Source organism: Miniopterus natalensis, chromosome 16 (assembly GCF_054644295.1).
Source record: "Miniopterus natalensis isolate mMinNat1 chromosome 16, mMinNat1.hap1, whole genome shotgun sequence".
NCBI classification, from domain to species: Eukaryota; Metazoa; Chordata; class Mammalia; order Chiroptera; family Miniopteridae; genus Miniopterus; species Miniopterus natalensis.
Window position 1 is genome coordinate 26,129,929 of NC_142096.1, and position 23,411 is coordinate 26,153,339.

The 23,411-nt window shown below is 39.5% G+C and overlaps 1 protein-coding gene across 7 annotated transcripts in view; it reads right to left on the minus strand.

The window, feature by feature from the left end:
• NCOA2 (nuclear receptor coactivator 2) overlaps positions 1 to 23,411 on the minus strand; it is a 248,316-nt gene that overhangs the window by 21,902 nt on the left and 203,003 nt on the right. For all 7 annotated transcript variants that reach the window (XM_087825436.1, XM_087825432.1, XM_087825433.1 and 4 more), the window contains 8 exons: positions 22,503 to 22,691; positions 19,817 to 19,918; positions 19,397 to 19,540; positions 15,981 to 16,128; positions 13,051 to 14,320; positions 6,466 to 6,676; positions 4,133 to 4,339; positions 1,096 to 1,308 (listed from right to left, as the gene is read on the minus strand). In XM_087825436.1, coding sequence (XP_087681562.1) covers positions 1,096 to 1,308; positions 4,133 to 4,339; positions 6,466 to 6,676; positions 13,051 to 14,320; positions 15,981 to 16,128; positions 19,397 to 19,540; positions 19,817 to 19,918; positions 22,503 to 22,691 — 2,484 coding nt within the window. The remainder of the gene's footprint in view (positions 1 to 1,095; positions 1,309 to 4,132; positions 4,340 to 6,465; positions 6,677 to 13,050; positions 14,321 to 15,980; positions 16,129 to 19,396; positions 19,541 to 19,816; positions 19,919 to 22,502; positions 22,692 to 23,411) is intronic.

Below are 23,411 nucleotides of genomic sequence, written 5' to 3' on the forward strand. Positions count from 1 at the left end.
CATTGACCTCCCTCCCTCCCTCCCTCCCTCCCTCCCTCCCTCCCTCCCTCCCTCCCTCCCTCCTTCCCTCCCCCTCTCTCTAGAAAACCAATACTAGGTGGGATGAAAAGTTTGAACTATCTCCTCAAAACAATCCTAATACCTTTCATTAATTATTTAGGTCCTATTCATGGCACAATATCTAAGTATATAAAACAGTATATAAACATTAACTTATCTGAGTTATGCTAATGTACAAGATAAGAGGAAGGTTAATATGTCAACGACTAAGAAAACAATCTTGAGTATGAGCTGCACAGACCATTAATTTTTTTAAATAATGGCTTTATTGAGATATAATTTACACAGCATACAATTTACCCATTTAGTGTAAGATTCAGTATATTTGCAGAGTTGTACAACCTCCATGACAATCAAGTTTAGAACATTCTCATTCTCCCCAAAAGAAACCTAAAGAGTGACCATTAGGAGTCACTCCCCATGCCCCACCCCACTCCAGACCCTTAGTCCTAGGTAAACACTAATCTACTTTCTTTCTCTACAGATTTGCCTATTCAGGACATTTCATATACATAGAATAATACAATGTACTGGACCATTAATTTTAATAACATGTGAACTGTATCCAAACAGAATTCTACTGATTCTCACAACTTGTGAGATGTTCTATAAGACTTGCATCTTTAGTGAGGACCCGGAAGAGTCTGGTTTAACAGTGGAGGGCAGTGGCCCAGGAAACTGCATGTGAGGTCCTGAGATGACCCTGATGTTCACCCAGAATTAGTAATCACTGCTGCACCACTGAAATGCTTCTCCAAAATACATCATTTATAGTGGGACTCTAATTCACTGCCCTGCAAGCTGAAATTAGGTAATTTGATGAAAAGAAAGTATCACAAAGGTAGCTGGTTCTCTTAGGTAACTGAAAAACCTTTGAGTTTCTACACAAAGTTTCAGCAAAATCCTACTTATAACAGCTTGACGTGGAGGGGATCACCTAAACTGCAAGTTAGGAGCCTGTCTTGAAGGAACTCAGGGAGCTGTTAGTCTGAGAAAGCATAAAAGTTAAAAGCCAAGAGCACTGAGCTACCTTACCTAGATTCATGACCTGAGACTGAAGCATCTGCCTTTGGCCAGGTTGGCTGCTGGGTCTCATGGGGATGCTGGCAGTTGGATTCCGAATCATACCTCCTTGGAGCGGCCGGTTCATGGCGCTGGCGGTAGCAGCACAGGTGACTCGCACTGAACTCTGCGGTGCCCACTCCCCAGATGGCATAGTGGGCCGGGCGGCGTTACTACCTATCATCCCTGAAGGCAAGCCAGAGAAAACTGAGAGATGCAGGAACTGAAAACATACTCAGCATGTGTGAACACCAGATGATCTTACTCTGAACAAGATAATCAGTCTGCAATACGCAGTTAGCCCAATAGCTAAGGCCCCTCGCTGGGATAGGTGTGGGCCCTTGGTTAAGAAATAAGACTTGGCAATTACTACAAAGTTTTTTACAACACGGACTTGCCACTCTTCATAGTTCGGAAAAGCTGTTAAAATTGTTCCCATATGTACTTAGAAACAGGTGCTGTGGCGTGTGGATAACCCCAACTTCCTTCCTCAGGAAGTGAATCACATTAGCTGATACACACGTCAATGCTTTACTTTCCAAAAGGGAGGTAGGGCGAAGAGGAACCAGGTAAAAAACTGATAATCAATACTCTAATTACAAACCAAAATCACAGAGAATATCCAGTGAAGCCCATGCCTATCCCTTTCAGAGTATTATAATTTGTTAAGCTTCCAAGTCCAGGGCAGCCTCTAAAGCATGGGAAATTACCAGATCTTTCTACTACAGTTTTTTGTAGCCAAGGCCAGGGAACTACTGCTGCTTCAATATGCCTGGACCACCACATTCCTGATTATAAATCTAGAATGGGTTAGCGCAGACTTGTAAAAATCCTTTTATGTTTGAGATGTTAATAGCTATTTGACAAGACGTAACAATGAGAGCACAACACTGGCAAGCAGGATCAGGAGCCTGCTCTCCCTGGCCTGGCCCCCAGGATGCTGGCAACGGCCAGAGATTTGCTAAGACTTGATATTCTAAAGGTTCCGGAAAAACCCCAAGTGCGGACCCTTCATTTTGAAATGTTTAATGACGGATGTATAAAAGCTCTGCTTTTAAATACATGGCTTGGTTTCATTTACTTTAATGATAATAAACAACTAAAAGAAGGGTATATTTAAGAAAAGGAGCAACCATGTATGGAGGGTGGTTTTTCTCTGGTAAAAAGAGAACATACTCCATTAGGATGATTAAGAGTGAAGGACATTTAATTAGATTGAAAAAGTTAGAACAATATTATGGTAATATATATTTTAAAGGCCATTTTAAGATTAGGTTTAAACTGTACAAAGATATTATGGGAAAACAGGCATTTTAGCTTGCCAAAAAATTTATTATGTAAATAATATAAGAAGATTATAGAAAGTCTAGAAAGCAGAAGGAAAAATCATTCATAATTCAACAACATTAATGCAATTATAACTGGGGTAGTCTCTGTGTCTTTTTCTTTTTGAACGAAGCACAGGCAATTAATTGTATAATAGCCTGAGTACCAGTGGTCTCTGGGCTGCCTAGATTTGAATACATAACCCCAAATTCTTACTTAAGGTTCCCACAGGAACTCAGAGCTTTTTGGATTCTGCTAATAAGAAGCCACCTTTAATAAGTCATTGGCTCCTGTTCTCTTATAGAATTTTACATAAACCAATATTTTATTTATGAAGTAGTAGGTTCCTGGCACTTAGGATAGGCACCCAATTAATATTTGTTGAATGAATAAACTACTTTAATATAGCATAGTTCACATTTCCCATAAATTGCTTATGAACAACAGAAAATAAAAAATCTCATCTTTTCCCCTTAAATTGAACTCTTATTTCAGTTAACTATCTAACTGGCAAATGTTTACAGGGATTACATACTAAGATAAAAACAAAAACAAAACCCCAAAATTAAATACCCACCAATATAAATTCTTTTGATAATATCTATTCTTTCAGTGTCCTTGTCTTTAGGACCTCATTTTGACAAAGGGAGAAAGCTAAATATTGAATTCTTCATAGAAAAGTCAGCGTCCTGCTGTATCTGTGAGAAACAGATATCACAGGATGTGGGATGTGGCAGTTATAGCAACCAGTGATGATGCGGTGATTTCCAGCCTGAATTGGATAGAAGTTTGGGAACACAGTAGCTGCTATGACACTGACTACCACTTAGGAATGTGCTCGGGCAACCTCAAGTTGCAGCAGGTCAAAGTCCATACCAGGTCATTGGCAACTTCAAAATGAAGCCCCGGGCCAGTTACTATCAGGCCAGGCATCCACCATCCTCCTGTTTAAAGTTTTTTATTTTTTAATTTTTTTTAAATTAAAAAAAAAAATCTTTATTGATTTCAGAGAGAGGAAAGGAGAGGGAGGGAGAGAGAGAGATAGAAACATCAATGATAAGAGAGTCATTGATCCGCTGCCTCCTGCACACCCCTGACTAGGGATTGAGCCGGCAATCCCAGCATACACCCTGACCGGGAATTGAACCCTGATCGCCTGGATCCCCGGTCGATGCTCAACTACTGAGCCACACCTGGCCGGGCAAAGTTTTTTATTTTTAATGAATATTTTTCTGAATGAAGAATTGTATTGTTTACAAGTATGAAAGGTTGGTTGAATTTTAAACCTATTCTGAAATTCTCCAAACACAAATCATCAATTAAAAGGAAACTTTGGAGTTATCAGCAGATTATCGAGAAGCTGGCAACCACCAAATTATCTTACACACACCACCATGATGTCTTGAACAGTAACAGGAATAGAAGTGGAATAAGCCTATGGTATAGGACTCATGATTAGCAACCTTGTGAAAGTAATGATCACAGAATAAAACAGTCAGCTTACTGGAATGCTCTCCGATGCTTCATATAACCACTTTCATGGTAAAAATCTTTAAACTTTTCTTACGTACAAATGTTAGCTTCTAACATGAAAAATTTCACCTGAAGAATTCTACTAGTTTGACGTGGATGAGTACATCAAGTTAAGTAACCTGGTAAAGTAACAGTGCATTTGAGCCCTTACCTGTGTTACTGTTTCCTAAATTTCCTTGGTTTCCTATCATTCCTTGGTTACCCATCATTCCTGGCTGAGGTATCACTGAGTAGGGACTACTGTTTCTGATTGGTGGGAAGGGTCCAGCACCAGTTGGGCTTTGCAATGTGATGTCAAGTGGTAAATTCTGGTTTGGCAATAACCTGCCCAGTTGCCCTGGTCGTGGGTTATTAAAAGCTAAGGGGAGAACCAAAGAAAATTGAAGGTTAATATTAGATAACAGAACAGAATTGTAACAGAAGTAGTGTTTAGGAAAAATGTCTATAAAATAACAAAGATATGCATGTCAGGGACCAATTGCCTACATAAGAGACAAATTCACAGATGAAAAAACATGCAGTGTCAAAATCTAATAATCTAAACCACAGGCAACTAATTTAATTATTCACATTCTTGCAGAAAGAAAAAAAAGAACATAACATGTCTGTTATTTACCATGTATTTTTAATATTAATTTCTAATATTCGATTGTGTTTGCTAAGTAAACCACTAATATGTTTTTCTTCATGTGATATTATTTGAATATAGGAGTACTCCTTTGTAACAGCTATGAAGCTATAAACATCTCCTTCATATAGTACCAAACCAAAAACACGTGGTTTGAATGTTAGAATAGCACGTGTCCCCTGGACCTTCCTAGGAGTAGCATTAGGGTCAAAGTGCTGAATTTCAGTGGAAGTGAAAATCTTCAAAAGTGTGAACTCTGCTACCTAAAGTAATTATTAGTGCTTTGGGACCCTAATCTTTAATCTTCCAAATACAGCTTTTTAGAATTCTAGATACATTTAGGTTCGAAATGATTCTTAGGGCTAGTTCCCAAGAATTTACTGTGTAATAAGCGCGACATCAGTGTACTATTCTAGCACCCAGAGAAACAGTCATTTGATATCAATGCTATTAAAATCTAAAAGTACAATGATATTATAAATTACAACTTATAGCACTAATTTATTAAATGATACCAAGTACTTCACTTTCTCTGAATTGTATAAACACAGTATGAAATAGAACAATTAAAAGAAAAGGTTCTTCACAATCACTAACAGAAATAAAATATTTAGAAGAATTAGGGCCTGGGCTAGAAAGGATATACATGCTTACTCATGACTTCCTCAGGTTTAGTTTTGTGGTTTCCATTCAGTAACCTGCACACTATTCGGAGGTAAGATGGCGGAGAAACCGTGAGTTCATATGCAGTTTGTCCTTCAGTTCCTTTGGTTAATGAGCATGAACTTTCTAGTGTCTCTTACTTCTCAACTCTTTGACTTGTGCTCTCCCATGGTCCATAAATAACCCTCTATTCCCCAAGAAATAGGCAGGTTTGAGAGGCAACAGCAAAAACTCTACTTTGTTTTCCCTTTTTTGGAATGACCAGGAATCACTTGAGAAAAAGACCTAGTAAATAAAGGTATCCTGTGATTTGGCTGATAGCTGCCATTTCTGGTTGGAGAACCAATGCTATGCTTTGGGCCAAACTGTACTGGAAGAAGAAAAAAAATCATTCTGTTCACCAATGTAACTGTAAGGAGGTTATTTCTCTTTCTATTAATTATGTCCCTGGAACAGGAAAAATATTCTCTTCCATTCAAACTATTGGGCAATTTTGTAGGCAACTACAAAGTTTATAAACTAAGTGTTCACAGTGAAGGAAGATTTCAACTTAAGTGTATCTAAATACAATTTAAAATAAAAAGAATAAAATAAGAGAAATGTTATTTCATTAACTTTATAAGATAGTCTAAGGTCTTCAAGCTTTATATCAAACTAACCAAACTTAAAATGCACTTAGAACATTTATGATTACAAGTCCCATGTAAAACTGATATTTGTATGGGGATTCCTACGAGACAGGATGAGATGTTCTTAATGTGTGTAGCCCTTTCACAATAATTATTAAATATTTTGAGAATTTTTAGTAGTATATTATTTCTAAAAAGTCAGCATAACTTTCTAATTTTCTATATTTTAAGTATTCAGTTATATAGCAAAATACATAAAATCTATTTTAAACTCCATTTCTGAAGGCAGTAGCTGAAATGCAGGGAATTATGACGATCATCTAAAGAACTTCATCTATGTGGGTCAGTCAGTCTCACTCCACAATGATTAAATCTACCACAAAGAATGCTGGGAAGTCACATTCAGAATAATCCACTTTGAATACTGTTTGGAAGGACAGGACAGTAGGTGGTGCTGTCTGACCATAAAAACCTTGAAGTAACTAAGGCTGTTTGCATCAGATTTTAATAATCCCTGTTTCTGACGGTGATTATATGGCATAACCATCAATATCTCATACTCACTGCTCTGTGAAATTCGTGGTCCTGTTTTCTGGGCTCCAACAGGTGTGACTGGGCTGTTTTCAGCTGTGAGTTGCATGAGGTCATTGATGATGGCTTGCTTGTCAACTGATCCAGCAGGGGCGCCAGGCCTCGTGTCTGGGAAAAGCTGTGGCAATTGACTATTCTGCAAATCATCCAAAATCTCCTCCAAGTTGTCCAGTTCACTGCCAGGCTGCAGTTAATGACAGAAGAGTTTATCCTGTCCCACTGTAAGAGTGGGCACCATAGGCCCACTTGCAATTACAGACCTAACTGGTATAAGGCACCACAGCCAAGTAAAAGATGCAGATACATGCCCACCTCAGGCCCAACAGTTAATTGATCACTTTAAAAAATTAAACTGACAAAGAACATATTACTTAATTTCTTGGTCCTCAATTTCCTCCTCTGTAAAAAGAGAGAGGACTGAATTAGAAAGAACGCTCTCTTCCAGCATCGTGATTCATTGGCAATTTATAAATTCCCCCTTACTTTATGCTCATAATTCAATTAATCACAAGTATGTATATTTCTAATTAATCAACACTTACCATCCAGATCTAGGTTTCCCAGTTAATATCCCCAAGAAATGACAACAATAACAAATGCTGGTAGAAAATATGACCCAAATGTACTCTACATCAGTACTTAGTAAATGGCGATTCCCTTTTAGGACTTTCTTTTTTTAAGAGGAGGGGGTAAAATGCAAAATTAGCTTGCGGCAACCATGAACAGCTAAGCATTTGCCTTTTCAATTTGACTGGTGGTTTTTCTTGCTTGTACTTTCAGTTTCGAGTAACACTGGCTTTCTCAGTCACTCACCGGCTTAGGTGACAACATGTAGGGAAGCAGGATGGGAAAACATGTTGTCCCCAGACACAGTGCCTATTAATCTGACTTCACAGGAGCCATAGAAATGTTTTTTCCCTTAATGAAAATAATTTCATTTCAATTACCAACATTATTTTTAAAATAATAAGGCAAATACCACCACTATGTTAGACTCGGTGGCTTTCTTCCAGAAAGCCCGACTGCTTGTTGTGTTCTTTTAAGTAGAACCTACCTATGTGCCAAGTATTAAAATCAGACAGTGCCAACCACACAAGAAAATGGCTAAGTTAAACTTAGGGTTACTTTCTAGTAAAAAAGTGGTAAGAATGATTTTCTTGATGTGTAGGTGGAAAAACATACGTTAGGGAATTTCCCCAAAGTCACTGAATGGACTTTGAATTCTTGACCATGACTAACCTTTTCACCTACACTGGCAACTCAAGTGAAGTTGTTCGGTATACAGTTATGCAGAAGGGCTTACACATTTATCCTATATACACCCTATTCCCCATGAAGAGGTTGGATTTGCTGAGGTTTTTGCAATTTATGGCAAATATAATAGGGATCCATTTTCCAGGATTAACAGAGAATTTTCTAGTTAGTTCAGCCACCCATTTCTAACAAAAGACAGAAGCATCAAATATGGGAGAGACACATCTTAGGTGCGGACTAGGTTCCAAAGTTAGCACCCTGCAGTACAGATGGACACAGAAAAGACCCTTAAAACTCCTCAGGAAGGCCAGTGTCTCCTCCTGAGTGCCTAACCCTAACCCTAAAGGATGTCGTTTACATGGGGCCGTTCTGCACTTGAAAGCCTGGACCTACGGGTTCACACTATTAGAGGCACAGGGAACGAAACTCCAGTGAGCTCCGTCTCACCATCTCTGTGACTCTGTCCTCAGGCACCTCACCATCAGGGTGCGAGGGCCGGTACTCAGCGGGCTGAATGGCGGCAAAACTGCCCCCTGCTTAAATAACCATTTAATAGCCGCCTCTCCTTCCTTTCTAATGCATACAGATGTTTGTATAAGTTCAATGTACACGTAAAGTGACTCCACTGCAAATCTGTCCAGATCGTGTTTTGCTGAATATGTAAGCAGAAAGATCAGTGTAAACACTTACGCTCTCCACCAACTGCCTGGAACTCTACGGCCACTCAGTCAACCTGACGAACTCCTTCAACTGTATTAAAAATTTCCCGGGATCAACTAAATTTCTCGAGAAATTCCTCCAATTCCTATGAACTTCTCAGAAAAATGACTGATAAAAATGTGTGCTATCCTTACAGTTGTGTCATGAAAACAGCCAGAGATTAGAAAGAGGTTCTAATACCCTGGGGAGTGGGCGGCTCCCCTGGAAGCTGAGATTCTCCAACGCGGCCTGTGCAGAGTACTTTAGAAAGCGCCCGGGAAGTCCTCTGTGTATGGGCTGAAGGAGATAGCTGTTCTAGGCGATAAGCTGCTTCTTGAGAAAGCTCTGCAGATTGCCTTGGATGAGAAGCACCCAGAATAAATACGTTCATACAAACAATCGCAAAAAATAAAGCATTTTTCCTCAATGGGTGCTCTCATATTTACTCTCAACCCCAGACATGTGAAAAATAAAGTTTTTATTCTATCAAGTAACAACAGTCTGGGTCTTTCATTTTTACCTTTACTGTTTGCATGCAAATAAAATTATGCTTTATGCCATCTCAAACAGACAAATAAAAATCAGAGTTTCAAAGAGTTCTAATGACAGGATTCAGGATACTTCTTTTGTAATCTACTCTTGTGTCTAATATAATGAGTTTAAAATAAGTCTGACATTTTATATATATAAGTAATGTTACTTATACACAAACACACAATGTTAAAATATATTTGTTGCTTTAAATAAATTTATTTTTAAAATTTCAAATAATTAGAAGTTTTAAAACCCATCATTTTCTTTGGTTGATTTTTGGTTTTAAAAAGCATATATGAAAACTGACTTTCAAATTTTAATCTTTTCCATTTTAGAAGTTGACCAAATTCAACTGTGGATCAGTCTAATTCTGACAAGTAACTAAATATAATTTGTCTTAAGAAAGCCATATAGGAACTTCTTGGCGTTAGGTTCAAAAGGAATAGTATATTTAGAGACTCATGGCTACCGCCACTATTTAATTCCGTCAGTTTGCCATCAGAAATACGCACTAGGACATTTCCCCCACAACGGATGCTGAGGCTTTGCTTGTGCTCCTTCTGGTCAATTTCTGGGGTACACATTTGACACTAATCTAGCTGTCTTAAGTTTACGTTAAATGTTTCTCTTCAAGTAGATAAAGTTCGGAATGCCTGTAATCCTTTGACTGTTTAGTAATAAAAATGGACAAATATGGCATTTTCTTCTGTAGTCCTGTAAGCTCTGGGAGGGGTGGATTTGATCACATTAAGTCTCCGATCAAATCTTTCCTCCCCTAAATTTCAAGCTTTAACTCTCATCCAAATTTCTTCTAGTCATTCCCTCTCCACTTTTTAGGCATGATTTCTTCACAAGACAAAAAGATTGAAGGCTTCCTTTAAAAGGCTTTGCCAAGATACTTTAAAGTTTTGCTTAGGCATCTCTATTTGAACGCTCAAATTAGCCACATCAATTGAAATAGTTTAAACTATTTCAGGCAGAAAATGAGTCAGAAAGATTTTTATACAAGTTCTACAAAATGAAAATTGAACTTGATTTCTTTAATTTTTCATTTTCTTGGTTTTATGAATTTTTCATGTGTCAAATTACTTGTTCTCTGAAGCAAATATAAAGAGCACATGCATTTTAATAACAAGTATTCTAATAAATTACTAAACATCTTTTCAAAATTTTAAATAAAGTATAATTTTACCATATTTGCCTAATATAAAATTATTAAAACATGGTAATACAATTTACCACATTTGAAGGGAAATACTACCAGTGTAAGGTATGGCTTGCCATTCTACTGGAACCAAACAACAAGAAGTACTTCTTTTTAGACTATTTCTAAACCCTTATCCTAAGTAGTCCAGTAGCATTAGCAACGGTAAGTTCCATTTGGAGGGGTATCTATAGGCTCTACTGTGTAAATAAGTATATAACTTCAAAGTTGGTAAACATACTGGAAATTATGCTGTCATTACTTCCTGTTGGTTATGAAATGCCGTAGAAACAAATGTTTGAATACTCTACCCAGTAAGGAATGCTATTTTAGGTAAAATAGCACCATCGGAATACTTCCTGTCCTTAATAAGTTAGTGATCGGTTAAGCACACACTTGGGTAATGGCTCTTTGCTGAGTCAAAATAACAAGACAGTTAACTGTGCACTCGAGCTTGCTAACAGTTTATCTTACTAAATAAAAAACTTGTGTTCCCTTGAAATCAAAGAAAAGTCTTCAATAAATGTGTACAGCAGTTAATAGGAGATACGATTAATCTGTATTTGGAATTAGTGAAGGAGAGCAGGAGGAGAAAGAGTCACTTGTTTTTTTCAAGTCATTTTAACTTTGATCTAAATTTAAGTAATGCATACTTCCTGTGGTAACTTTTCTTTTCAAGTTGCAATGTTTTTGATGTTAAAAGTGCTCTGAAGCAGTATTTTTTGGTGGAGATTTAAACGGGAGGGGATGGAGGGTGAGACACAGACTAGGTTTCATTAAGAAAAAAAATACTGTATACGTGTGTGCCTGTGTACACTGCTTTGTGGTCTACCGAAATACTAACAGATTTGTTGGTGCTAACACTCTGGGCTTTATGTTCTCTAGGTGGGACAATTTTGATTGGAAAAATGTTTCTCCAAAACAATTAGAAACTGCAAGGACTTTTTAAAAAACTTCTCTGTCAGTTTTTTGTTTGAAGTTAGTATAATCATATATCTAAACATAGAAATGCCAGTGTCCCTCCTCCCTGGCCCTCTAAGTCCATAGGGCTTCAGGCAGGGGACAGAAACAAATTGCGTTTCTGGAGGGAAGGGCAACCACTTGGCCACTAAGCTAAGGTAGACCTCGTGAGTCACCATCCTGCCCTCTAGCATGTGTCAAGAGACTTGAATGACAGTATGTGTGCCTGCCACCCTGAACTGCCATTAGCTCTGTATATTCTAATCTAGTAAATCTCAAAAGATTAAAAACATTTACAGTTGTCAGTGTTGTTTTACAGTACGCTTTATCCAAGATACTGCTATAATGTTCTGTTGAGCCCTCAGTTTCCCCATCTAATGATTTTACAGTATCACAGAATAGCTGTTATATAGAATTTTGCACTAACATCCAAATTTAAGGGTTAATTACCAAAGATGTTTATATAATTAAGGCTGTTTCCCTTGTGAAGGACACAAAGGCTTGAAAATCATCTCTGCCTTACAGAAATGGTAGCAGCTGTCAAGACATCAAAGGGAAAGAAAGAAAGGAAGCAAAGTGCTTAGAAACCCGGACAGAGCCCAGCTGTAAACATGTGCGGTCTCAGATCTCCCGTTTACTGCTTTCCATCCCAGATCTGCCTCTGGGCCAGGTTGTGCTGACTCAGCAGAGTCCAAGGCTACACACACAGCAAGGGGCACTGCCCTCTCCTCTCCTCATGTACACCTAGCCCCGAAGACAGTGACACACACAATACACACTTACAAAACAAGTTTCAAGGGCAAATCAGTGAATCATTTTAAGTAGAAAGGCCCACGCAGCTCCTTCTCTTCTTAACCAATCATGTCTTAAACGACCTGAAGCACAGGGCAGAGCTCAGGGATTGGGGGGAGACTGGAGAGAGCAGGGTGAGGTCTTAGACCATTAACCCAGCCAGTTACAGATTCCCCAGGAAACACCTTATGCCAAACCATTGTGTCAGTAAATGACTTTTTTTTTTTAAATAAAGAAAACATTAAATGGTTTACATTTTTCTTGTGATGTCATTATTTCCCCAGAGTATTATCAAGAATGATTTTGAAATATCACTTGGCTGTTCTGGATTTTTCCAGGGAATTTAATCTTCAGATAAGAACAACAGATAACAAAACTGATTATTTTAGGTATGCATTTATATATGATGGCTCAGATATGATGGCTCAAGTCAAACTTTACCTCTCCTTTATTACTATTCATTTGCCCCTACATACTTTTTATACCGATGGGCTAAGAAATAAGAAAGTCTTTAGCGTGAATCAGAAGTTTTGGTCGAGAATAGAGTTACAACGATCTTCATTAGGTTTGCAAAGGCAGTCAAACCCTGACCTTAAAAAAAGAGAAAGGTAAACAAGAAATAATTCAGTTCAGTCTGTACCAACAAGGCCCAGTTGCCAGTAAGTGATTATCTCCAATTTCGGCATCGTCTACAAACAGGGGTCAAACTACAGCTGGCCTTCGGGCCATCTCTGGCCACCGCCTGTTTTTGTGTAGCCCACAAGCTAAGAATGGATTTCAATGTATCAAACTCAACTACCAGGGTCTGGAGCACAGCACACCGCTTGTATTCAGTGTCTGCATTGCACAGACCGTGTGGCCCGCAAAGCCTAAAATACTTACCGTTTGGCCCTTTACAAAGAACAGGCAGTTATCCCTGCCCTATCACAATGTCGCGCTTTACTAGGGTATTCGGAACATGCAGCATCAGTGAAAATGAACTGTTTTCAATCAAGTAAGAACAATAAGAGAAGACTTATTTTATCTAATCACCCGCGGTGCCGAAATGCCCCTGTGGAGAAAATCCTTGATGGATAGGGGTTAGCAGTCTTGGGAGAACACATTATAAAACTTACCTGGTCACTAGGCTCAAAGCTCATCTCCTCCTTCTCGGTTTTCATAGCTATTAACTTTGTGTTACTGGCAGGGTCTGTCTTACTGTCCAGTCGCTCAAGTTTGGGGGTTATTTCCGGTAAACCAATATCTTTAGTATCATCTTTATCTAGCAAATAGCGAAGTAGTGCATTCTCTTTCTTCTTAGGGCTCACTGGCTCCTGTTTTACAGTCACTTCTGAACCAGGAGCTGTGCTGTTGGCCTCCTGGCTCAGCTCTTTGCCTGTGGCTTCTGCTGTTAACTTAGCCAAGTCCACAGGAGAACTGCTGTCCTGCAGGAGTCTGTGCAAAATCTTATGCTTCTCCTTGAGCGAGGTCCCGTGTGTCGACCCAGAACCAGGCAAGCTACCCGCGGAGTCCTTGTTTGTGTCTGACAGAGAGTTGGACAGCGGCGAAGGCTCCATCTGGTCAGATTTGGTGGTCAACAGCTGTAGGAGTTTGGTCTGTCCTTTGCTGTCATGCAGTCTGTTCTGCCCGTCAGATCGCTCGCTGCTCACGCCCTGGGGTGCACTGGAATCACTTGTTTCCTTTTGCTCTCCGGGATGGCAGCCGCTCTCTGCTTGTCCAGCTGTACCTTCCGATGGCTCCCCATACAGCCCAAAACAGTCTTTGGAGTCTAAGCTCCCCATCTTGCTGAGTGGAGGAGGATTCATATTAACTGGGGAGTTTTGCAAATTGCCCATTTTTAGGTCCGGTGAAGCCAATGATGAGCCTAATGAGACCCCGTGGCCCTCGCTGAGGGCCTGAAGTGCGTTGAGGGAACTGTTGGTGTAGCTATGGCTATTTCCTGTGCTGCTGCAAACTCCCACAGGGGAATGCAAGCTTCCTGCGGGAGAAAACTGGCTGGGTGGGATTCGGGGGCTTCCAGCCACCCCAGGGCTCATGCGATGTCTCGGTGAAAGCATGGAGTTGGGCTGGCCTGGATTCATGCCAGGGCTGCTCTGTGAGGGACTGTTCATTTTGAGTGCATAGTTACTACCCTGAGGAGTGGTTGCTTGCATGCCTGACACATGGTTCAGTCCCCCAGAACCACCAAACCTGCCCATGGGCATGCTCATTTGCTCCTTTGGGCCGTTTATGGGAAAATTGATATTGCTACCAAGGGTCATGTCCTGACCTGGGTTCGCACTGCACATGGTCTGATGGGCAGGGCTGCTGGAGCTAATTGGATTCAATGGCTTCCCCATCGCTTGTCCAGTCAGATCCGGATTCATTAAACACACATTCTGCTCTCTGTATGAGGAAAAAATATATAAGATAAAAGGCAAAACACTTAGCAAGTTGTTACTAATTTTAAAAAATGAAATGGCCTTTTTTCTTTAAAAGAACAGGCTACACTTAAAGGGAAGATAATACTTTGATGAAACAATCTACAATTATGGGCAAGACTGAACATGTTTAGTGTTGGACCAAAAGGGATGTTTTTCAGGCAACTCATTAAGATGTCTGCGGTTTTACAGAGGGGGGTGTGTCTAAATTTGACTGCTACCATACTGAAATTGTAGTTATTAGACAAGACATTAGAGGGGTTCCAATTAATTATATAGCTTTCTCATTAAACGGTATATTATCATGAATAACTGAGAACTTGAACCGTCCAAAAGAAATGACCCAAACAAGTATAGCTGCCTTCAGTTATTTACCAGAGATTCCAATTCCTAACAACAGACACATCTGTAAGCCTGGAGAGCTCTGATGTGTATAACTTGGCTCAAGATGAACAGCAAACTTGGGGAAAACTTCCCCCTATTAGAAACGCTGCAAGTTCCAGAGCCAATAAAGTTACCAAAACTGTTTAGAACTAGATCACTTTAACAGACCCTTACACCCAGGTCCCCTGCAAGTCAAAGCAAGAGCCTCCAAAACAGACCACATGGGAGGGAACTTTGGAGGGAGCTGCGTCTGTGATCTGATTCTCCAACTCCTAGACAACTCCATCCACGCCCGTACTAATGACTAAAAGCAGGTTTTCTGAGCTGGATGATTTTCCAAGTCCTATGAGCCTTAATTTACAGCCTTGGCAGTCACTCGTGAGTTACCAAATGTGTTCACAAACCCAAACAAAACAGGTTTCACAAATTGTCAAACATCAGCTTTCAGTTAGGGGGTGACATCTGGCACATCTGTAATCACTTTCAAATTGTTTCAGTTTGAGGTCAGATTTATTAACAGTTGGCAAACAGTGCTGCCTGACTTTTTAAAATTCCAAAATAAGAAAGTAAATAATTGAGAAATGTTAGGGGGTTCTTTACCCGGAGAAACTTTATGTATCTTCTGATAGTACCTATAAAGTTTTATATAGCATGCACATAATATTTATATAACTTGAAATGCAATCATTTTCCTAAATTTGCGCTCTAGTGCAATATGGTTCATAACATTTAAAATCAACAGGTAGTTTTCTTTCATTTCTTATGGAAATGTCTACTACCCTCCAATTTAAAGTCTAATATCAAGAATTTAACCCTGAGAATAAAAATCTAAAATATTCCTTCCAAGTATATATATTTGAAAGTTTTAGATTTAAATATGTAGGAGCAGAAATCATGCTAGTGGCTTGATTCCTGTCCTCCTGGTGTCACCACTGAAAACCGGTGAATTTCCCTTCTCCGATGTAACAGGCAGTCACGTCAGAGCAAAGTTAGGCTAGCCTGTGTTCTTCCAGCTGGCCTTAAAAATTCACTAGTACTCAGGCTAGAATTCAAAGTATAGCCCTACTTAGCTGGTATCATGAATTGTCTTTAAGCCAATAGTTAATAGCAATTTTATATTTTACACGCCTGGGTTGATCAACAGGAATGCCTAACAAATGTGAAAGGCTCTAGGATGATTTGTTGCTTTTCTAACATCTTTAACTTGGGAAAGGAAGAGGATTTCTTACAACTAAGCTTACCTGTGAAGCATATGCAAAGATATGACAAGCTGAGGCTCATTAGTAGTCTGAGAACGGATGAGTTTGCTTTTCGTTTGTGCAGCAACAAGAGTGCCGTCGGACAAGGAGAAACGGTAGATCTGACTGAAAGCCAATCCTTGTCTCAGCACTGCCGGCAAGCAAGGAAACAGAATGCACATTTAGGAAGCACAGGGGGCGGGACAAGACACAATACTAGTGATAAACTGCATTATGTTTAATATTTTCTGACCAGCAGTTAGAGTTGTAAGTAATATTTCATGATATTAAAACATTACACATTTTTAAAAGCACATTTATTTTTCACTTAAAATACCAATAAATTCAATATATTGGTCTTTTAAAAAAATGAAGTTTAGACTCTCAGACTGTTCTTTTAAAAATCTTCAGTACCATGGCAAAACAGAGTGTAAACAAACAATTTATTAGCTCAAATAAGCTTTACAATGACTTGTTTAAAATGTTAGAAAACAATGCAGAAAACATATCTCTAAAGTATACAATCTGCCTTTCATTTCCCCTTAAACTAATACAGATATTACAGTACAATTTATGACAGTAAATCTGTTCTCTGAATATTCATCTCAATTACACACTGTTCAATCCATCATCTCACACTACTATTCCCCAAGTCTGTTTCTCAGTGTGTAAGAAGCATTATTTCTGTGGCTAAAACAACAGGAAGTAAAAGATAAACAATCAGAAAAATCTTTTCAGAGAAAAAAAGGCCAAAAAGAAAACTGAAGCAACAAAAGTACAAATCTTAGTGAATGGAATTGGTTTAAGGTCTTGATAAAGTCAGGTGTTTTCATTTTCAAATCACTAGCGGAAAATATAGTGCAGATCAACTAAGGTTAAAATAATTTCTCTTAAAGTAAAATTTCATGATTCATCTTTTAAAACAACTGTATTTTAAGACTGTTAAATACTGCATATTAAAAAAGAACATTTTGATTCAGAAAAAATAGCCATATAATTTCGTTACCTCTTAAGCCATTTTAAGAAGACTACTGTGTTTTTAATTTTTTTACTATTTTTTAAAATTGATTTCAGAGAGAGAAGGGAAGAGATAGAAACATCAATGATGAGTCACTGATCAGCTGCCTCTTGCACGCCCCTACTGGGGACTGAGCCCGAAACCCGGGCATGTGCCCTGACTGGGAATCAAACCGCGATCTCCAGAATCCTGGGTCCAGGTTCAACCACTGAGCCACGCCAGCCAGGCAAGATTACCATGTTTTTACCAAATAACCCTCAGCACAAATTTTGTGGGTTGAATAGCTAGCCTCAAAATGACCAATAACATTCACATTCTACAGGATGGGGGGGGGAAGGGAAGGAAGAGAGGCTGACACATGGTAAAGGTTCTGATTTCTTGGTAAAATTGGAGCACTTTCCGTAATGAAACCCCCTCCGCAGCTTGCTACCTGCAGTATTTAGGTATTACGTTCTGGCCTCAAATGTTGAGTCACTCAGAAGTGGCAGCAATGGAAATAAACTACTGTCCATATGTGCCTCTTGCCTTCTACAGTATGTTCCTAAAAGGTAGGATAAATACCATTTTTATAATAAGATTCATATTTCCAATGGCTTATAATTTCAGAATTTTATCTGACTTTGGATGTGACTCTTTAAGACTTTCCATTTCCATTTGATCTACATCAAACGTGTTTACTAAGTAGACCGTGTAAGAGTGCATCTGAAGCATTTAGGAAGCTCTCCATTTAAACAAAGCTCTCCAGAAGATTTTTATTCAATGCAAATGATTACCCTCGATCTTATCTACTTCCTACATTTAGATAAAATGTATTTCATATGTTTCAGAGCTTCTTTTCAGTGGGTCCCAGCTAATGAAATCTAGTGCAGTACCTGGTACATCTGTCTAAAACCTTTTGTAAAGAACCAGGAAGCCACAGAATTAAATGTAGGGCACTGCTATGCAGGGCCCAAGGACATGTTCGCTCATGGTGAGCTCTTATTTTTCGTTGTTACTATTCTTGCTATTTTAAACAAGATTTGGTGAAATGGTATTGATTTCTACCAAATGTAGTCTTTTTATTTCCTCTTATTCTTTTCAACGTAAAAGAAAAATGATGGAAGACACAAATTGTTGGATTATGGGCTTATTTTAAAAGAAATCTGATAAGTAAGATAAAAAGAATGAAAAGATGAGGAAAAACGAAGGGAAAGAAGAGAGGTCATTTGCTATGATTGGAACTTTTCATCAGCAATCTTAAAAGCATAAAGTTTAAACATATAAACACTACTGGTAAAATGCCAAGGTCACAGATGCACAGAAGATGGAAGATGTCAAACTAAAACTCTATTTTCAGTAATGAGTTACAATATTTCTCTGCAAAAATGAAGACAATTTGCCATTTGCCAAATTGAGTTATGAGGCACCGGCCCTGCCCCTGGTCCTCACAGGCAGCCTGGCCTCTGAACAAGGGCACGCTGCCAGGACACGGGTGCCCACGTGGAGGACCAAGTTCTCTCTCCCCCCTTGGTACTTCGGAAGTGCTGCGGGAAGGAATTTTTTCTTTGTTTTCGTCAATTTAAGAAATGCCCAGGATGCCCCTGAGGGAACGTGATTCTGTGGAAGAACTTTAGGGGCAGCAGAACGGAGTGATTGGCGGGATGGGCCTCAGATCAATGTCCAGTGCTGACACTACCTGCTCAGGATCCGTCATTTCACCTGCACCAGCCTCCCTGTCTAAGCAGGAGAGTCAGTGTCTGCTCCGCAGCGGGTCGTGAGGACCAGTGAGATAACGGAGAGGGACAGTGCCAGACAAGACCAGGAGCTCAATAAGGGCAGCTGTTAGGACTGAAATATGACGCCCAAGTCTTGGGTTTAGTTCCAGTTGTCCTATTAATTAATTGTATGACCTCAGGCAAGTCACCTCATCTCTCAGACCCTTCCAGAAACACCTGGGCAGCCTTTAGTGGTCATCATCTGGGAGGAGGGCTTGGGACTCCACTGCCACCTCAATAAAAAATCCACAAATTTCATTTCATTTCATTCCTCTTTCCAGATTCTCCTTACGATTCAGATAATATTTGTTTAGATATTAGACGGTACTTTGTCTTACACATCTAGAAGCGCTAAAATGGAAGACAACAACCTCTTTCCCTTTCCTTTCATCTGTCTGTGAAATGATCACATCCAAGTCTATGTCTCTCATCATAGTCTTCTGTCCAGCGACTTTTCCTGTGGAATCGTCCTTCAGATGGCAAGGTCACCTGGGTGTGGTGAAGTGGGCACACATGAACACAAAGAGTAACCAGACCTAAGTCGGCCGAGGCGAGCTTCAGGAATCACTGTTTCAGAGAAAGCTCCTGCAGGAAGTAGTAATTTAGCAAAATCAAGTTCAAGAAAAATATCCTTTGGAGATGCTTACCTTCATGATGATGCCTCTTGGCATAGGACAAAGACTCCCCCTCATGCTGTGCATGGAACTTCTGAATGCACCTCCTCACCAGGTCCTCCCAGCCGGGCTTCATGGCGGCCCGCATGGTGCTCGTGTCCAGTGAAGTGATCTTGCCTAGTAACAGCAAGAGTTACCCTATGTACTGATCTATTACTTATGGAAATTAACTTTTTAAAAGTTAAAAACTTGTTTATTTACACTAGTACATGGACCAAAAGGATAGACAGTGAAAATAATCGTCCCTCCCTGCCCCTTCCTCCAGCTCCTCAGTTTCTACCCAGCAGTCACTGGTCCCAGCATCTTTGGCCATCAAAGCACATTCCTTGCACCAACAAATACGTAAGCATTCGAAAATGATTTCTTCGGTCCTTTTTTGCAAAGAAAACTTACCTTGGAGATCTTGGCGAGTAGTAAAACTTTCTGATGAGGGAAGAACTGGTCTTTCCTTCATGGGGACTCTCCTCGCCACACAGATCAAGCAGGACTGCAAATCTTCAATCACAGACACTTAGGGTTATCACATTAGGCTTTTTTGGTGATTCAAACAAACTCAAGTGTATTTATGACAGCACAACCTTGTAAATCAGCAAGGGAGAGTGACAAAGCACCAGGTACCTCTGCTGTTCACTGGCTCTATTCTCTCCTCCAATGAGGTGGGAAGCAGCTGGGGAGAGGGAGGGCTGTGTGCGTAGGATGAGCTGGGGGAGCTGAGGATAAACTGCTGGAGCCACACGATACATGCCATAAAAGAATATCCACCGTACTAGTGTTGGCAACCTGACACCATCCACCCAATGATGGAGAAGAATGGGACCCTTTCTTATTATTAAACGGCTGACGGTAACAACTGGCTGAATTCATAACCAAGTGGGGAAATGGTGAAAAGCAATCTATGCTCTGCTTTGTCAAGGGTTTGCCTCTGGAGTTTCAGGTTTACCTTGATAAGGAAAACTAGGTGTACCTTCTACCAAACGATGTAAATATCCCTATAATGGCACTATGCAATTTAAAACAAAGACCATACACTAAGTCTAGACTCCGATTTGGAGAACAAATCCTAGAAAATGCGGTGTGTGCCAAGTTCAGAATTGTGGCCATGGCTGGTTTCCCACACAGCCGGTGCTAAGTGTTTCCTCCTTACCCCACCTTTGACTGCTTTATGCATCTATGTTCACTTCTGGAGAACAGGGAAATGTTTTATTTATCTTTGTAACATGCAGAGCACATGGCATAACCCTTTCAATTTCAAAAATGCTCAGTAAAAGGCTGTTAAAAAGATGGTCTCTTCATATCTTACACTAGTGACTTATGATTATTCCCCTTTAAATTTAGGAAAAATTTCCTTTAAATATGTCCAGTAATAGCGGGAATCACAAAATTAAATGTAATCCTCATCCTCAACCTATTAAACACTAAATTTCTGAGCACTTACTATGAGATGGACATCTGTCTAGCTGCTTTTATAGGATACTAGTTCATTTAACACTTTCAACAACTCTCTGAGATGTGTACTAGCATTGTCTCCATTTAACAGAGGAGAAAACCAAAGCAGGCAGTTTAAGTAACTTGCTCAAGATCACAGAAAATTTGGTGAAGCCAGGACTTGAACCTGAGCACACCATGGCTCAGAAACTCTGCTCACGCACTATACTGAGAGCTAACATCCAGAATCAGATTTCGATATTTAAATAGATCACACACCAAAACAACCATTAGTGCAGCTATATCTGCTTTATACTCCTTTAGAATATTATCATAGACAGATGAATTACTTACTCTGTTGCATAAGAGTGAATAGTCACTTGACATTCCACACCTACATATAAACTTAATTTTGAAAAACTATGTATTGTCTATGACCATGCTATTACTTCCTTTCTAATACAATTTAAATTAAAAATTACTTATTATTATTTTTTTAAAAGGCCTAAATGACTAGTACTTAATGACGATCACGGTTCAGGCATAGTTGTGTAATCCTTACTACATTCTGGCACTGCTATCGACTTCACTTGATTCTAGAGTAAACTCATGTTCAGAGAGCTCAAGGAGTTTGCCCAGTGGAGTTGGTAAGTGGCTGACTCGGGAGCCGGCCTGCCTGATGATAAAGCCCCTGATGCTTCTGTCCAGCCGTGGTCCTCAGCTCTCCCCTTCTGCTATGCATGCAGAATGCACTATTCAGCATGTCTCATGGTGGACACTACATCGGTTTCTCTTTAAGGGGAAGAGCTTAAGGGCTTACAGTCTGAAACCCCCTCCATTCCCCACTCCCATCTCTATCCTCACTGAAGTATCATTGTGGAATCCATTAATCCCTTGAAAGTACAACTGGCCCTTGAACAACAAATTTCAACTGCACAGGTCCAACTTATATATGGATTTTTTTTTAATACATACATATAGTACTGTGTAAATCCATTTTTCCTTCCTTATGATTTTCTTAATAGCATTTTTTTTTTTCTAGCTCACTTTATTGCAAGGATACAGTATATCATACATATAACATACAAAATATGTGCTAATCGACTACTATCAGTAAGGCTTTTGGTCAACACCAGGCTATTAGTTAAGTTTTTGGGAAGTCAAAAGCTATACATGGATTTCTGACGATGCAGGGTTGATGACCCTAACCCTGAGTTGTTCAAGTGTCCACTATACATGAAAAACGCTGTTTGTAGCATGTGCACTTTTCTAGGACTGTGGCTCACAGCAGACGACAGGAGCTCAGGCTCCCCAAGAGGTTCAACACTAACAGGGTAGCCACTAGCCACATGTGGCTATTTAAATGTAAATTTAATGAAACAGAAAATTCAGTTTCTCAATGGCATTACTGGCATTTCAAATGCTCAAGAGCCACATGTAGCTAGTGGCTGCTGCACCGGACACTGACGATCCATAACAATGCCTCCACTGCAGAAAATTCTATTGGGTAGAGTTGTTTTAAAGACTTAAAAATTAAATTTATCATAAACTCTCTCTAAATTTTCCTTCGTGTAGTCACTAATTTAGATTGAGTGTGAAAGCAGCAGCTAGAATAAACAGGTGGGTATAAAATGTCGTAGGGATTCAGCCCCACCTTCTCCTTCTTCTTTGATGGACTTTGGTTGAGAAACAGCAAAGCACTGCATAGTTTCGTATTTCTGATGTGCTTCCTGGTTGTCATGACCTTCCTCTTCAGAATCAGGCAAAGGTTTTACCAGCATCCGGCAATTGAATGTATGGCTGTTCCGCCTGGGAGGTTCGCCAGACCAAGATCCCCCATTCACTGAGCAAGGCAAAGCAACCAGAAATTATAAAGAAACCAACGTTAGATTCACTGCCAAATTATCAAAATGATACAGGAAGCATATACTTATTTTATTTTTATATAGTGTTTATACTTTTCTAAGTGATTTCATAATTGGGGGGGGGAATTCTTGGGTGAATGTTTCAACAACTTGGGAAAATTCTAGGGATTTTCAAAATGTCTTATTACCCTTCCCTTCAAGTTCAGGTCCTGACTATTTATTACTAGAATACTATAGTTCTCTATTTTGGGGTTTTTCAAACTTTGATTTCTTAGAAATTTAGTTGAATCTACTTGCATTCCAGTTTTAGATATTACCCCCTGCTCAAAAATCTGTAAGTGGCACCAACTATAGGCATGCATTAAATTCTTTAAAAAGATTTGGACTTTATGTAGCAGAAGTACGAAGGACATTCAAACTGATATATCAGAATCTCACCAAGAAGCCCCATCTTCTTCATCTAAGCAGGTCTTTCACACTGTCCAGCATTTTCCACACCCAGGCCCACATAGATATCTTTGCTCCTACTGTCCTGTCTAAAATGTCAGGCTGCCTGTTTTTCTCCCATCTAGTGTATTTCTGCTCTAAGGATGAGATCCCCTATCTACTGTAGGCACCCCACACTGCCTCCTCTTCCTTGACTAAAATTTTACAGAAATTTTAGTATATATTTTGTAACATGGCTATTGCTGAATTAC